The sequence below is a fragment of the Ailuropoda melanoleuca genome, chromosome 9 (assembly GCF_002007445.2).
Source record: "Ailuropoda melanoleuca isolate Jingjing chromosome 9, ASM200744v2, whole genome shotgun sequence".
NCBI classification, from domain to species: domain Eukaryota; kingdom Metazoa; phylum Chordata; class Mammalia; order Carnivora; family Ursidae; genus Ailuropoda; species Ailuropoda melanoleuca.
The window spans coordinates 102,791-117,749 of NC_048226.1; the positions used below are offsets into that span (position 1 = coordinate 102,791).

At 48.0% G+C, this 14,959-nt stretch overlaps 1 protein-coding gene across 3 annotated transcripts in view; it reads right to left on the reverse strand.

The window, feature by feature from the left end:
- Nucleotides 1-2,436: 2,436 nt before the first annotated feature.
- The window catches only part of IREB2 (iron responsive element binding protein 2), a 44,344-nt gene continuing 31,821 nt past the window's right edge, over nucleotides 2,437-14,959 (reverse strand). For all 3 annotated transcript variants that reach the window (XM_019803551.2, XM_034667752.1, XM_034667751.1), the window contains 9 exons: nucleotides 14,019-14,103; nucleotides 13,547-13,703; nucleotides 12,938-13,062; nucleotides 10,883-10,987; nucleotides 10,645-10,787; nucleotides 8,328-8,475; nucleotides 8,119-8,241; nucleotides 6,182-6,367; nucleotides 2,437-5,403 (listed from right to left, as the gene is read on the reverse strand). In XM_019803551.2, the coding sequence (XP_019659110.1) occupies nucleotides 5,293-5,403; nucleotides 6,182-6,367; nucleotides 8,119-8,241; nucleotides 8,328-8,475; nucleotides 10,645-10,787; nucleotides 10,883-10,987; nucleotides 12,938-13,062; nucleotides 13,547-13,703; nucleotides 14,019-14,103 (1,183 nt within the window). In that variant the 3' untranslated portion in view covers nucleotides 2,437-5,292. The remainder of the gene's footprint in view (nucleotides 5,404-6,181; nucleotides 6,368-8,118; nucleotides 8,242-8,327; nucleotides 8,476-10,644; nucleotides 10,788-10,882; nucleotides 10,988-12,937; nucleotides 13,063-13,546; nucleotides 13,704-14,018; nucleotides 14,104-14,959) is intronic.

A 14,959-nucleotide genomic window follows, 5' to 3' on the forward strand; every position in this document is an offset into this window, starting at 1 on the left:
CCGCCGGGGGCTTTCTCCTCTGGAAATCCCTTCAGGGTGTCGGACCAACTTTGATTCCGATTCCCCACAACCCAAATCTGACTCCTACTGGCCTCTTAAGGCCCTCAGCTTGCTGTTCCCCAGACAGCTCCTGACTTCCCTCCAGGGGTCTGTTTCTCTACTTCCCGCTCTTCCTGGGATGAGGCCATGCGGACGTGGACCGTACCTGGGAATTGTGAGAGATGAGGCGGCAGGGCCCCTCTCCACCCAGTGCGTTCTTTAGATAGGCTGTGCTTTGTAGCCTGCCCTTGCACTGGTTTCGTTTTCAAGTAATCTCTACTACTAATGTGGAGCTGGAACTCAGGACCCCAAGATCCAGAGTTCATGCTTCACCGCCTGAGTCAGCCAGGCGCCCCACCTTTCATTTTAAATGCACAGCTCTTTGTCTTCAATAATATCCTGATACAGAAATCTTGTGTGCGTCTCCAGTTATGTCCTTAAGAGACACTGCTCTGTCATATTACTGGGTCTACAAAATGAGCATTTCCAAGGCTTGTAACACATGCTGCCAAAGCACATTCTTCCTCAAAATGCCGATACTGGACACCCTAATGAAAGCAGCACCAAGCGGGCAGGAAGTGTCAAGCCACTGTTGCATTTGCCCCCACCCATCCACCTGGGACACATAAGGAGGGGCTCTCAGAGCTCAGTGACCAACACTCACAGGGAAACGAAACGAACCAGGTGCAGGGTAAGATTGCAGACATGACTTTATAAAACGTCCTGTAACACCTAACAGCGCAGTCCATGAAAGCTCCTTTAACTGGATGTTGCAGGTGGTTTAAAAGGCTCAAAACTCAGGGACAACGTAATTGTCACCATACAAGCAAACTGTGTGGGGACTGTGGATGTGTGAGAGAGGTTGCAATTCTTTTTTTTTTTTTTTTAAAGATCTTATTTGACAGAGAGAAAGACAGCCAGCGAGAGAGGGAACACAAGCAGAGGGAGTGGGAGAGGAAGCAGGCTTCCAGCAGGGAGCCTGATGCGGGGCTCGATCCCAGGATTCCAGGATCCCAGGATCACGCCCTGAGCTGAAGGCAGACTCTTAACGACTGAGCCACCCAGGAGCCCCGAGAGAGGTTGCAATTCTGAACCCTAACCCTAAACGCAAGCTTTTTTTACAGCCTGGTATTTTGGAACATGTATCAGACAACTCACATCAAATCGAAACAAATAAGCGGCAGTCAACCTAATTTATAACTAAAACCCCAAAGTGGCATCAAGTGAGAGCAGTGAACAGTGCTGGTACTTCCCCGGACGCTGGTATCCCACCAGCCTTTGCAACACACACTTCACAGAAACGGAATCGGAATCTTCAGAAAATTCTTAATAATGGACCAATTTTGGTTTATGAATACCAATTCTTTTTAAAGTTTATTTATTTAACTAGTCTCTATACCGAATATGGGACATGAACTCACAACCTTGCGATCAAGTCACGCGCTCTTCTGACCAAGCCAACCAGGCGCCCCTATGAATACCAGATTTTAATTAACTTAAATTTCCCTTTTAGGTTGCTATGAAGAGTGGTAGAAAGGACAGATAGTTTGAGATCACACGACACCGCTCCAGGATGGAGGCCCACGGCCCTGGCAGACTAATGAGTGGCCAGCGGAGGGAGGAGGCAGCTGATCCCAGGATGAAGAGGCTCGTGAAAACACAGCATCTCCATCCCGCCTCAAGAAAAAGCCATTTCCTCTGTCATACACAGCTAAGAGCACGAGACCACCCATTCAGTCCTAGATGTTGACTTTAACCTAAATTACCTGCAGTGAGACCGTGGAACGGAGGTTATGGGCAGCCCAACTGCGGACGGACCAGCCCCTTCCTTAAATCTGTATGTAATGAGTATGTGCACCAGACTGCTTCAGGACACACAAATTAGGGGGACCCAGGACCAGGAGTGATTGTGGAAGTTACATTTTCGGTGAGATAGAAAGTCTATTTAACCATCCAAACGCAGCCAAGGGGGACGGGGTTGCCCGGCACAGTAGACTGTCTCCATCTCGTGAATGTTCGGGAAAAGGTTGCCCAGCTGGCTGTTATCTGTACCAGGGATCCCACTCTGGGTGAGTGAACAGTCTTCTCAACTGTAAAATGTGATTCCACGGACCCGAGAATCTGCTGAGCCAACCCTGGCTTGGAGCTGGACGTCCCTCACGGTTCCCACGAGGCCACCTCACCCTGGGGTGAGGCCCGGGTCACCCTGGTGTCCGTCCCCAGGGGCCTGAGACTAGCAACAGGGACGGGCAGGACCACGGCTCTTTCTGGCAGTCGTATCGGGGGTGACTAACCTCTCAACGTTCACGTAAACATCCTCCAAGAGGAATTTCTGGATGTTTTTAAGTTACGGTGTTTTATTTTCAATCACCACAAAATGTTTTATAGCAAGAGAAATGTGATAATACAATTTTCTTTATTAAAAATAATTTACAGCATCAATAACATATACACAATTGTCATCAACTGAACTTTCCTCCAATATATTTTTATACAATACTTAACATTATTGAACTTAAAACTGTTACACTGTTTTGTTGGCTTTAAATAATAGGCAATGATTTCTAGTTACTTGAGATACATGGTTTCATAGTCATATATTATACGTAAAATTGATAGAAACATCGGCACTACCACACTTCAGGGGAAAACGCCGAAGTCCGTCTGCTCCCCCCCCACGCCTCCAAGTCAACATCCAGGATCTGAGCACCCCTCCTAACCCTAAAGGCAAAGACAAGTGTCTTTTAGCCACAGAAAAACGTCAGTCCAAACGCGTCTCCTCCTCCCGTCACCCACCGCGAGGAGGTGAACGCACTTGCCACGGTCACTGTGTACTGACAACGGCGCTGGCTGCGGTCCCAGCGGCACGCACTCTTCCCATGGAACCGGTAAGGCCGATGCCCCGCCACGCACTGAGCAGTCCAGCCGCGGTGACTGTGATGCCGTCTCGTGCGGGAACTGACGACCACCGTCGCCTCGGATGCTTCCAGCTGTAAGAACGCAACTCCATGGCTGGACGGACGCCCCTCTGGTCTCATCATACAGGAGAAACAGCGGGAGGCAGGAAACATGGCAATGGCAGGCGGCATCATTTTGTTAAGATGAAAAAAATGCTGCTGTCGATAACACCTCTAAGTTGCACTCTGAATTACAACACTCGTTTGCTTCTCTAATGTGCCTCCTATACTTCCTTTCCACAATATTGTGCATCTTTTTAAACACCGATGACCCGGAGAGAGTCGGTAAAACAATGAAAGCAAGAGCTGTCACCGCTGCGCACACAGAGCACTCGGCCAGAGGCAGGAGCACATGGTGCGCACGGCGGCGCAGAGACTCTCCTTTCCGGCACCGGCCACGCTCGCCGCGCTCTGTGCTCCGCTGGGCAGGAGCGAGAGGCCCGGAGTCTCGACTCGGCTCCTGGAGTCTCGACTCGGCTCCTGGAGTCTGAGGTCTGCTTGTCCTGGTGCCGGCCTAGGTAGAGGAAATGCACAGGCTCGGCTCAGAGCGCCCACCGGCACCGGCCTGACCGCCTGGCCCGGGTGTTCGTGCCGACGCCCACGCCGTTCGGTGCGGCCATGGACAACACATGTGTCCCCACGCAAACGGTCTGGGGCAGCACCTCCTCCAAGCACATGACCGGTATGTTAACAACATCTGGCTCGTCAAGTCCCCCTAATTCATGTTTTCACGTAAATTAAACACACGCACGGACAGACACCAGGTGTAACGACAGATCAAGAACACAGCATGAAAGGACCACGGAAGATAGTTATGGAAACTGTAAATAAAGAAGGGAAATCGCTTTCTCAGACTCCAGTCCATGCGACTGTCTGAACACAGATTCGCAGACTGTTTTCAGAAGACGGGAGATTGTGCGAGTGCTTCTGTGCAAAGCTCTCAGCGGTCTGCACCCCGCGCTCTGGTAGTTCCGGCTAAAAGTGAGCGGTACGCAGTCCTTCCTTCTGTGCACCGAGGGCCCAATGAGCCTCAGCAAACCAACTGGGTCAGAGGGGGATCTCCATGTGAAAGAAAACCTCTACAATTAACCTTCTGGCTGATAAGTTTAATTTCTTAAATTAAAAAATGGCACAGGACTTTCTGGAATTAATTATCCAACCTTTTCCTTAAAAGTCACCAAACGTCTTGTTGACAGAACACTTGCTGTGGTGAACGGACATGTGTGGGGAGAAAGTCGGATCTCCAGACAGCAACGATGTGTTTTATCCTGATAGTCAGCTTTGGTTAAAACAAAAACTCATCAATAGAATCATGCATCCCAGGTAAAATAAAGATTCAAAATGACAGAAAACCGATTTTAAATCATTAAGAAATAACTAACATTTAGAAATACCTAGAGTTGAGCAGCAACCATATAATTTAGGGTGGATAATTTAAAAGTCTAGAGAAAATCATTTTAGCATTTAATGATTAAGTTCTCTTCAGCAACTATAAAGAGTGTGGAATTTTGGTTAACAATACCTAAAATGATAGGTTATACGAAGTAACAGTATCACATAAAGTGAGCAAAATGATCGAATCTGATCGCCAGACTCCCATCTGAGGCTGGCCAGTGGGCACAGGAGCAAATTACTGAACACGATGAGAGGTGTACGTCCACTCTTCAGACACGGCACAACCCAAGCCCTGCATCCACGTGTGGACGTGCCTGGGCCAGATGGGACACGAGGACTGTGTCTGGGGCAGCGTTGAGCCCCCGCGGTCAGACGGACGCTAGAATGACCCTGGCTTATATTACAAACTATGAACGCCAACCACGTCCGGCTCAGGCCTGGGAGTCCTCTTGTAACCAGATTCCAGCTTCCACAACGGTCGAATCTGGCTTCTCACACGCCCACCTGCTAGTCGTGAACCAACAAACAGTAGAACACAGTTTTATGGTTGCAGAACTAAACAACTTCAGGAAGGTTACTCATGTAAGAATCTTCAACACAAGTTCAAATTCTGCCTTTATTTACAAAATGGTCTGATAAAATACCCCCGTACTTATAGGCCTTTCCCACAGCACACCTCACACGCTGATTTGAGCAATGTTAATAGCACCATTCGTATATTATTTAAAATCAGGAAGATTTCATTTCAGTCACTATGTTGATTCATAATCATTTACACCCATGTTGAGATCGGTGAGCGCACGGGACCGTCTGCAGCTCCAGGGCGAGGATCCCTGGGTCCAGCACAAAAGGCTTTACTTGGAGTTACCAGTTCTGAAAGGGTATCCGTGTGGAGCAGATACTATGAGAATTTTCGTGCCACAAAATTTAATAATCCTCCATGTTTGTACAACGTTACTTCCACATCGTTTTCAAACGAAGCAATCACGGTGAATACTTTCCCAGTGCTCGTCTTTAAACAAACAGAAACATCTCATGTGAGTGGTAAAATCTTCAAGTGCCCCTGCGGTTCAGACCACCTGTCTTCATACCCCATGACAACACCTGCCAGATCCCGCGAGACCCTTCTCCCACCCGAAACAGACCATGTCTAACCACAGGCTTCACAGCGGAGTAGGAAAACGGGTACTTTCAGCCCTACTTCTAAGCAGGCTCCACGGCCAGGGCAGAGCCCAACGCAGGGCTCGAACTCACGACCCTGAGATCACAACCTGAGCTGAGATCCAGAGTCCGACACCCGTCCCTCCCCATTTCTAAATGACGAGTCCCGCATCACCTACAACAGTAACTGAGTGACACAGACTCTGACTCGTCAGGGAAGTTACACCCACTCCCCATGTCCACTTGGTATTGACTACTCGGCCTGCATAGCATCTGCTATCCTTCCCTGCGCTCCTCTCAGTGCACACTGCCCTCTGGCCTCCCCTGCGGCCGTGGGCCTGCCTGGATTCTAACCCCATCAGCCCAGAAGCAGCGGGAGGCCAGGAAAGGCCGCGGACGCAGGCTCGCGGGGAAGCCCGCCTGTCGTCTTGTCCTCTGGACTGAGTATCTAGCGCTCTCCGCATTCCCTCAGTCTCAGCTGCATCAATACGGCTTCCTAGGACACACGGCCATCTGAAACCACACGGTATGTTCACTCAACGCTAGTGCACAACGGACGGTCATCGTTTCAGTTTACACCTAGCTGACTACACAGTACGCAATCACATATTTGAGAATCGGAGAGGTACCTTTATAGCTAATGTAACTCCAGGAGACAGCTCTTCAGGAAATGTTAAAGAAAACGTTTCTCTGCCGGAGAGGCCCAAGGAATCTGCATTTTCTCCCGGAAGGAACTGAAGTGGAGCTATGCCAATTCCAATCAAATGATCTTTGTGAATTTTTTCATAACTTTCAGCCAACACAGCCTTCACACCCTGTAACAAATGTGCATTTTATTTCTTCCAATCATCTCTTCCAAGTTGCTTTATTGGACCATTTTCAGGAAAACATCGTTCTCGTAGCCCCTTCTATAAAACTTCTTAAGCCAAGACCACACACTGAACGCCTGTGCTGTATCAAACACCTACAGTGGCTGTTCTGTGCTTTCAGGCAGCTCCCTAATGCTTTCTACCCGCCCCTGTGCCCTGCAGGGCTGAGTCATCTCCTCTGGTGTGGGGGGGGGCGGCCTGGCTCCCACGAGGCTCAGGAGGGTCTGTGACCCTGGCGGGCCCACGTACGCGCTCAGCAGCACTCTCTCGTGGCCTGCCACGCCAACACAGAAACAAAGTACGGCCCACAGCGACAAAGGAAACAGGAGACGTGGACTCTACAAATACTTAGAAGCTACGTGACCCTGAGCAGACATCGAATGACAGAAACCATCAAGTGAATGAGACAGTGACACCAGTAAGGGTTGCGTCCATTTGCAACAACAAAACCCTGTTCTCTGAAGAAAACGAGCCAGAGAGGCTCCAGACCCATGTTTCTCAACTTTCCTTAGTGTCCTCCTTCAGAGCCTTTCCCCGACATTCTCCCCCCGCCACATCTTTCCCCCTGCTGCCCGCCCTACAATTTTAATGCCACACACATAGACCGTGCATCAGTTTAAGGACCGTGTGTACATCGGTACTCCATACATAAAAAGACTGACATGTTCTTACCACCCAGGAACCAATTCTGACCCTGTGAGTGCCACTGCCTGATGAGAATGGATGCCTTGGGCTGAGGGGGCGCCGGGCACAGGGGAAGCAGGGGAAAAGAGCATTAAGTGCAGGTCTGCACCCTTGGAGGTCCCTGCAGACACAGACACACGGGCTCTCGGAGTCAAACAGGCGGGTTACCATCTGCTCATCTACATACGGGCCCATCAACAGACAAGACCCAGCCGACACCCCCAGCCTGGGAGCAGTGTTTCAGTGTCTAACCGAACAGACAACTTAGGATCAAGGATGAGCAAAGCCTCCAACGTAAGAAACAAAGACAAAAATGTCAGAAAAAAGGGAACCTGTACGTGTAATTAATATTCACAACAGGGATAATTAATATCTCAGGCTTATTCCCACAGCTCCTCTGAGTACTTACGTTCTAAGGCGGAGACTGAAGACTCGAGGAGAATGGAGCATGCACGATCAGGACAGCTAGGAGGGCTCTCCTGGCCGGCTGCTCCGAGCATTTGTGAGCAAGCGCCTGGCAGAGAGCAGGACAGCATCTGTCCTGACGACCCTCTCTAGCAGCCCCGCCCCCTGTCCACACTTCAGCAAGGACACGGGTGTGAGATGTGCCTTCCCGGCAGGTGGCCAGGCACCATCACCTCCTACCCCCTGACCCACCTCTGAAGTCTGTGAACCCCCAAAAGAGAAAGTTAAAGTCGGGGGGGGGGCAAGTAAAACTCTCAGTGGGCACAAAGAATCAGCATTCCAGAGCGTCAGTTTAAGACAGGGGCCTCCTTTCCCTCCACCGGACGGATTCCCTCAAGTAAGACCGATGAAGATTTAACCTAACCCAGACTATTAAAAAGCAACAAGGTGAGTACAATATATATGACCCCTTAAAAAAACCCACCAATATGAGTTCCCAATAAGCATAAAAAGTCCAAATGAGCAAAAATAAACTCTGACAGGATGTTACTGACAAAAGGGAACATTTAAAACTCAATTTTAAGAAGAAAGCATTGCAGCATCAGTACCAGCAAATACGGTCCTTTGGCAGCCCAGTCTCTGGAATTTCCGGAGCCATATTTTTTCCCTGCTAAAATGATCAGCGGGACACCCTCCTTCCGGTACAGCTCCGCAGCCTCAAACACATCCATCTGTGGAGTGAGGACAAACACAAGCATCCTCAGGACGAGCCCGGCCCCAGGCGGCAGCCGCCCAGATGCTCTGTGCGCAACCTTACCGTCTGTCCTGACGGGAAATGAATTGTTTTGGGAGCTGGTTTCCCGAGGAATTTGTTAAACAGCTTGATATTCGCAAACGTGCCTCTCGTCATCACCGCGTCGTTGCCCCTGCGGGCCCCATAGGAGTTGAACTCGCGAGGAGTAAGGCTGCGAGGAAGTCGTGAAGCCGGTTTCATTTCAGACGGAAAACCATCACAAGTTACTGAATCATAAAACATACTCAGAAACCCTCTTTTTATGCTGGAAGATTTCAAGCACGTACAGTCGTGGAGAAAACAGAACAGCGAATGCCCAGCTGCCCATTTCTTCTAGAATCATCCCTTAGTAGATGATTATGAGGCAAACTCAGGTAACGTATTCTAACCGTATATATCTATGTTTCTCTAAAACATATGAACTCAAAAACCACTATCCTGATACAAAAAAAAAAATCTTAATTTCTTTCTATCAGATAGCCAGTTGCTATTTCAATTCGATTCCAAATCTGGAATCAATCATTTCTCCAAGAAGCACTGGATGCCTGTACAGGTTTCCCCACTGTCTGAAGACAGAGCACCCCTAGGAAATCTCTCCCAAGTCGAAACGGCATAAAGGGAAGAGCATCCACCCCTTTCCAGAAACTCACGTGGTGCCATTTGGCTTTTACCAAAAACCTACACACTAGAGTCCTCCTCAGATTTCTTTCAGTACGTGTGAGCGTGAGACCGCAGCACGAGGCAACTTCGCCAGTGGGAGTCCCGACGCCAGGAACGGCGGGAGACACCGTAACCTGGGTGGGGGACGGTGCTCACTGCTGCTGGCCTGGTCACAACACGTGTGACCTTTTAGGGACAAGAAACAACGGAGCATACGCAACAATCAGCAACCAATGCTGATCAGTTTCTAATCTGGTCTTTTATGTAAAGGCAGTGAGTTTTCTAAACTTGTACGTTAAAGCTTCTTACCTCAGCACACACGTGATGAGGGGTTTATAGGGCCCCAAAAAATCCTGACTGGTGAGAACTAAGACATCCGTATTTATAGGTTAGAACCCGTGCAGCGGTTATATGTTTGAGAAAAGCGGAGACTTTTGTTGGCGGATGCTAGGTCACAATTAAGACCAAGAGAGAAATCATGACCAAAAGAGTTTTATTTCTCACCACTACAGATAAAAGCCACGTGTGACAGATTCACTCTCATCAAGTTCTAGCTACGGAACTGCTATTAACAGCTTCCACCGAAAGATGTTTTACATTCATACCAAACTACAGCTAACCAGAAGAAAACTCAAACACAAATTCCACAACACACCGATGGGACTGTAAGCAGAGCCAGGCGGCGGCGTGGCGTGTGCGACCACGCCACGGGGCACCGAAGCCCTCTTGACGCCAAGTCGTCATGCGGACAGCCCGGGCATCTACAGCCGCACAGGCCGAGGTGCAGAAAATGTTGCCCTAACTCCGTGTCTGCAGTCTTGATAACAGAGCAACTCCACATTATTACTCATGCAGAAATAACACAAAACCTTTCTGGGTTTAGAGGTCTAGCTTCCACATCAATGATGTTTACATCCTCTTCCATTATTCTTGTAAAACTTTAGGCTCAATGGGCAGAAATTCATTGTCCTTTGATTGACCCAGATCAAGCCGAGCCTCACGCGTGCGTGCTTTATAGCCTGCAAAACGCACGTTTAAATTCTGCACTCCAACGATGGGAGTAGCCATCAGACTTCACTTTGTAGGTCAAAGAAAGCTGACTTTTCAATAAAGTAGCATTTAAAAAAAAAAAGAAAAAGAGAAAAATCTTGTTTCCAGTTGTTTAGACTACCAAGGGCTCGATTTAAAATAACAAATTTCATTTCTAAAGTTATAGGCAGAAGCAGGTAAAACGGGTAACCCGCTACTGCAGAAGTCAGATCCAGCAGTGGTCAGACCTCCCCTGTGACAATGGCAGCCTGTGCAGCCCAACCCCGAACGACACCAGGTGCGGGCGCACACTGTCAAAAATCTGGATAGAACTTCTGTCTCCCCAAAACTGAATACCCTTCTGTGACCAGAAACCTCAGCCAGAACAAAGTCAACTAACACTTATTCTGTGCCATACGTGTTACATCCTCTATTCCTACAAGTCAGCCGGAGAACAGAAAGTGCTGAGAACATCCCAAGAAGAAAAAAGACACTTACAGTCCTGGACTGTGTTCATCAAAACAAACGTGAGTGTAAGTGGGTCGTGCTGTTCCAGGGTCAAATGTATGTACTGGGCAGGGAACAAGACCAGGAGGAGCCTCTGAATCCAGGAGGAAGGGGACACTCACGCGTCTCGGGGCCGCGCACCTACCCTCTGTTTGTCAAGTACTTGGCAGCGGCACTGCTCCTGGCAATGCTCCCAGCGGGCGATATGTGGTCTGTGGTGACTGCGTCGCCCAGATACAGGAGGACATGCGCATCTTCAATGGGCTGCAGGGCAACCGGCTCTTTGGTCTAAAAAGTAGAAAGAGTGAAAAGCGTTTACCCTTCATGAGGTTTTTTTAGTTCATAACCACCTTGAAAAGATCAAAGAGTAAAACCGTACTTACAAGCTTATCAAAAAATGAAGGACATCTGATGTATGTGGACTTTAAGTCCCATGGAAACAGCACTGAATCCGGTGCTTCTAGGGAATTCCAGCGCTTATTTCCCATCTGTGAATGTCAGTTTGGTTGATGAACAAAAAGAAAAGATAAAATGGAGTGAGAAAAAAGAGGCTTATGAAAATGTTCAACAGAATTAAAAAGTTCTTATGTTAGTTAGAAAGACCCAGAATAAGGCCTTCTTCATTGGGAAAGGGAGCTAAGATAGCGCATTCTAGAACGTCATGACATTTTTGGACAGAATAAAGATTTCCTTATTAAACTCCAGTACACTAGATTTTCATGAATACCCTGAGATTAAGTTTTACATAAACTGAACACAAAAGACTTTAAGGAAGCCAGTAAAAAGGTCAAGGGTTTAGAAAGAGCGATCCATGTAGCTAAACAGAGACCGTGTCGTGGGGATGCGCTGCTCACCTTGAAGAGCCCGGCTGAGAGAAAACCCTCTGCTGCTGTCAGTGTGCGTGTCCCCCACACCGTCCTCCCTCCACCCCACGTGAAGTCTCACCACGGTTCCGCACCGCCACCACGGCCAGCGGTCCGCGCCACAGCCACCTTGCACACGGGACTGCTCCAACCCACCGGCCCGACTGTGTGTGTCCTTCTTTTTATTTAAATTTAATTTTTTAAATTTTATTCTAAACAGACTCCATGCTCAACACGGGGCTTGAACTCACGACACTGAGATGAAGAAACCCACACGCTGACTGCACGGGCCGGGTGCCCCTGCTCTGTCCTTCCTGTCCAGCCCTTCCCTAACACATTCTCCACACGGAGACAGAGCGGTCCTGAGGCTAACACGCCTGTTCACAACCTCGCAAAGGCTCCCCTGTCACTTCCTTCGAGACTCCATGTTAATCACGGCCTAAAGCCTCCTCTGTAATCTCGATCCCCGCATCTCCCCAACACCGTTTCCCGCCATGTTCCCTCACTTCCTGTGCGCCGGTCACCCTGGCACCCGCATCAAGGGTCCCTCCGTGATGCCTTTACACGTCCGCCCTGCCCGGAAAGTTCTGCTCTTGGTCCAAACGTACAGAAACGTCTTCACTCCTGCAAAACTGCTCAGGACACACCCTGGTTTTGAGTGCTCTACGTACACCGACTCCTCAGACTGGGGTCAGCCGCCTCTCTTCCTGCTCTGTAGTCTCTGCGGCACCTACCGCTTCTTAATTACTGTGTGATTTACCTCACGATTCTGTTTACGGCCCTGTCCGCCTCTCCCCATGAGAATTTCACGTTTTGTTCATGGATATATTACAGCACATAAGAGTGCCTGGCACATAGTAGGGGCTCAATAAATATCTTGTTCAGTGAATACCTTTGCTACCCTCTTATTTATATTCTCATTTTTTAAAACTGTGAATATATATATGTTTGTGGGTGCAGAAAACCCCTCTGAAAAGACGTGTCAGCAAGTGGCGTGCCTGAGGCCCCTGGGGAGGCAAGGCAGGCGGCCGGGGCAAGAGGGAGACTCCATGCTTGCCTTTCTTCTTTTTTTTTTTTTTTTTTTTTTTTTTTAAAGATTTTATTTATTTATTCGACAGAGATAGAGACAGCCAGCGAGAGAGGGAACACAAGCAGGGGGAGTGGGAGAGGAAGAAGCAGGCTCACAGTGGAGGAGCCTGATGTGGGGCTCGAACCCATAACGCTGGGATCACGCCCTGAGCTGAAGGCAGACGCTTAACCGCTGTGCCACCCAGGCGCCCCAATTGCCTTTCTTCTGAACTCCAAACCATCTGAATGGGAACAACAAACGGGCCGTTCCTATGAATTCTGCCCATATTCAGGTTGCTTGCTACCCCTTTCTAGTAAGTAAGATCCGTTTTAATACTCTAAGCTATTCTCCTAGACATTAACAGATTCCAAATGCAAAATGATTATCGCTTATTAAAAACTGTATGTTCAAAATAATGTGATTTTAATTTTTATTAAATTCAGAAAGACACATGAAATAAACACTGCTATTTGTTAAACTACTGAAGAAACAAGTGAGCCTCTTACCTCCATTTTCTCTTTCAGTGCTTTAAACATGGACAGTATGACGCGCTCTTCCTCCATCTGATGGACCTCCTCTCGGCTGGGCCAGATGTCCTGCAGGTAAACGCTCTTGCCAGTAGCGTCAGTGCCTGGAGAGAACATTGTACCATCAAAGTTAGTATAAAAGAGTGACTCCCTCCAGGAGCACCTGGGTGGCTCAGTTGGTTGAGCCTCCAACACCTGATTTCGGCTCAGGGGTCCTGGGATCGAGCCCTGCGTCAGGCTCCATGCCCAGTGGGGAGTCTTTTCTTCCTTTCCCTCTTTTAAATAAATAAATAAATAAATCTTAAAAAAAAAAAAAAGTAATTCCCTCAAGGCGTTCGTATCTTTTCAAAACCCTATCCCAGAAACCAAGTAAATCACCTGACACCAGACTGCTTCAGGCATGAGCAGCTAAAAAACACTACGCACGTGTACGTTTTCTATTCTTCATATGAATACAGAGATGAGTAACTGCATGACAAGATTTCCTGAAATGATCCATAGAGTAGACGGTCTAAGAAGCATTTCAGAAATACAACTTCTGGAGCAAAAAGCTTGTGCAGGTATGTGTGTATAATAAAGGAAAGCTACCTAAAGGCTCTGTCTGGAAGTCTATATTCACCGTGCCCGCTATGGCGTAAGCCACCACCAAGGGTGGGGAGGCAAGGTAATTGGCACGAACGCAATCACAAAGACGACCTTCAAAATTTTTGTTTCCAGATAAAACTCCACAAGTAACCAAATCACCCTGAAAAAAAAAAATACATATAATCAAGAGATGGTACAAATTCGGATAATCGTATATAAGCAATCTCAAATATTATATGCCTGATGGCAAGATAACCAAAAAGCATACTACCAATTATCAGATACAGAACTATCAAATCCTCTGAATAAACCAATTCACAACATTATTAAGGGATTATTTCAAGGATCTAAAAATGATTCTTTCAATCACTTTAAGATTCTGTCTTCTCAAGAGGTGGAAGGACTACAGAAGTACAAATACATCGATGTATATTTGTACCAGTTATCAGAATATATGGTTAAGAAAACCCCTTACCTGTCTCACCGCATTTGAAACCGCTTCTGATAAGGGTGCTGTATTTCCCACACACGTTGAACATCCGTAGCCAACTACCTCGAATCTGCATTGGGAAAATACAAGTGATTGAACGGAACGTCGTAACGCTCGTAAAGACAGGGCCGGCCTCGTCTCTCGCTGTGATCCCTGCAACGAGCTGCCTGAGTGCACACAGCCCCGACAACGCGGATTAACCCTCATTGGTCTGTCTGTCTGACCGTCAGGTGTGCTGTCGGTACTGAACGCAAGAACTCTGACAGAGCAGCCCCGAGTTAGATGTGGTTACCTAAATCCGACACAAAACCTGCACGCTGCACAAGGCAGTTCCCCAAATACAGCTTGTCAGGGCTGGAAGATGACCATTCAGAAAACGGATACGGTGCTTCTATCCAGGGTTTCACCTGAGGGTGACGGTGGAGCCAAGGCCTCACAAGGGGCCCTGCAGCTGTGAACACCAATGCGAGTAGATCTCTTAATTCTTGACCAACCAAAAACCCAAAGAAAGTTCCTGACAAAAATCCCAAGACAGTATAACTAAGAAATTACAGGTATAACTCTCAAAATTACTTGCAGCCACTCTCCTAAAAGCAAAAAAAAATTTTTTTTAATTTATCAGTCTTGCAAAGGAATTGATGATTTATCGAAGATAACAAGTTCCAAAATATGGCCAGTACAATTACTTCTTCTGAGCCCATGAGAAATGGGACAGTTATTTCCTACAAAGTTCAGGGACAACTTAACCCATGCTTGACAAACCCAGTCACCTCAGAACGTCAATTCAGACAATTCAGTCCGTTCATGATGCAGCCTGTCACCTTTTGCTCTTTCTGAAAACTGACCTCCACAACTGAGAAATCACGCACTACCCGGAGCCGTTCCTCACAAGCGTCCGTCTTTACATCCGCACAGTGGAGGCCGCA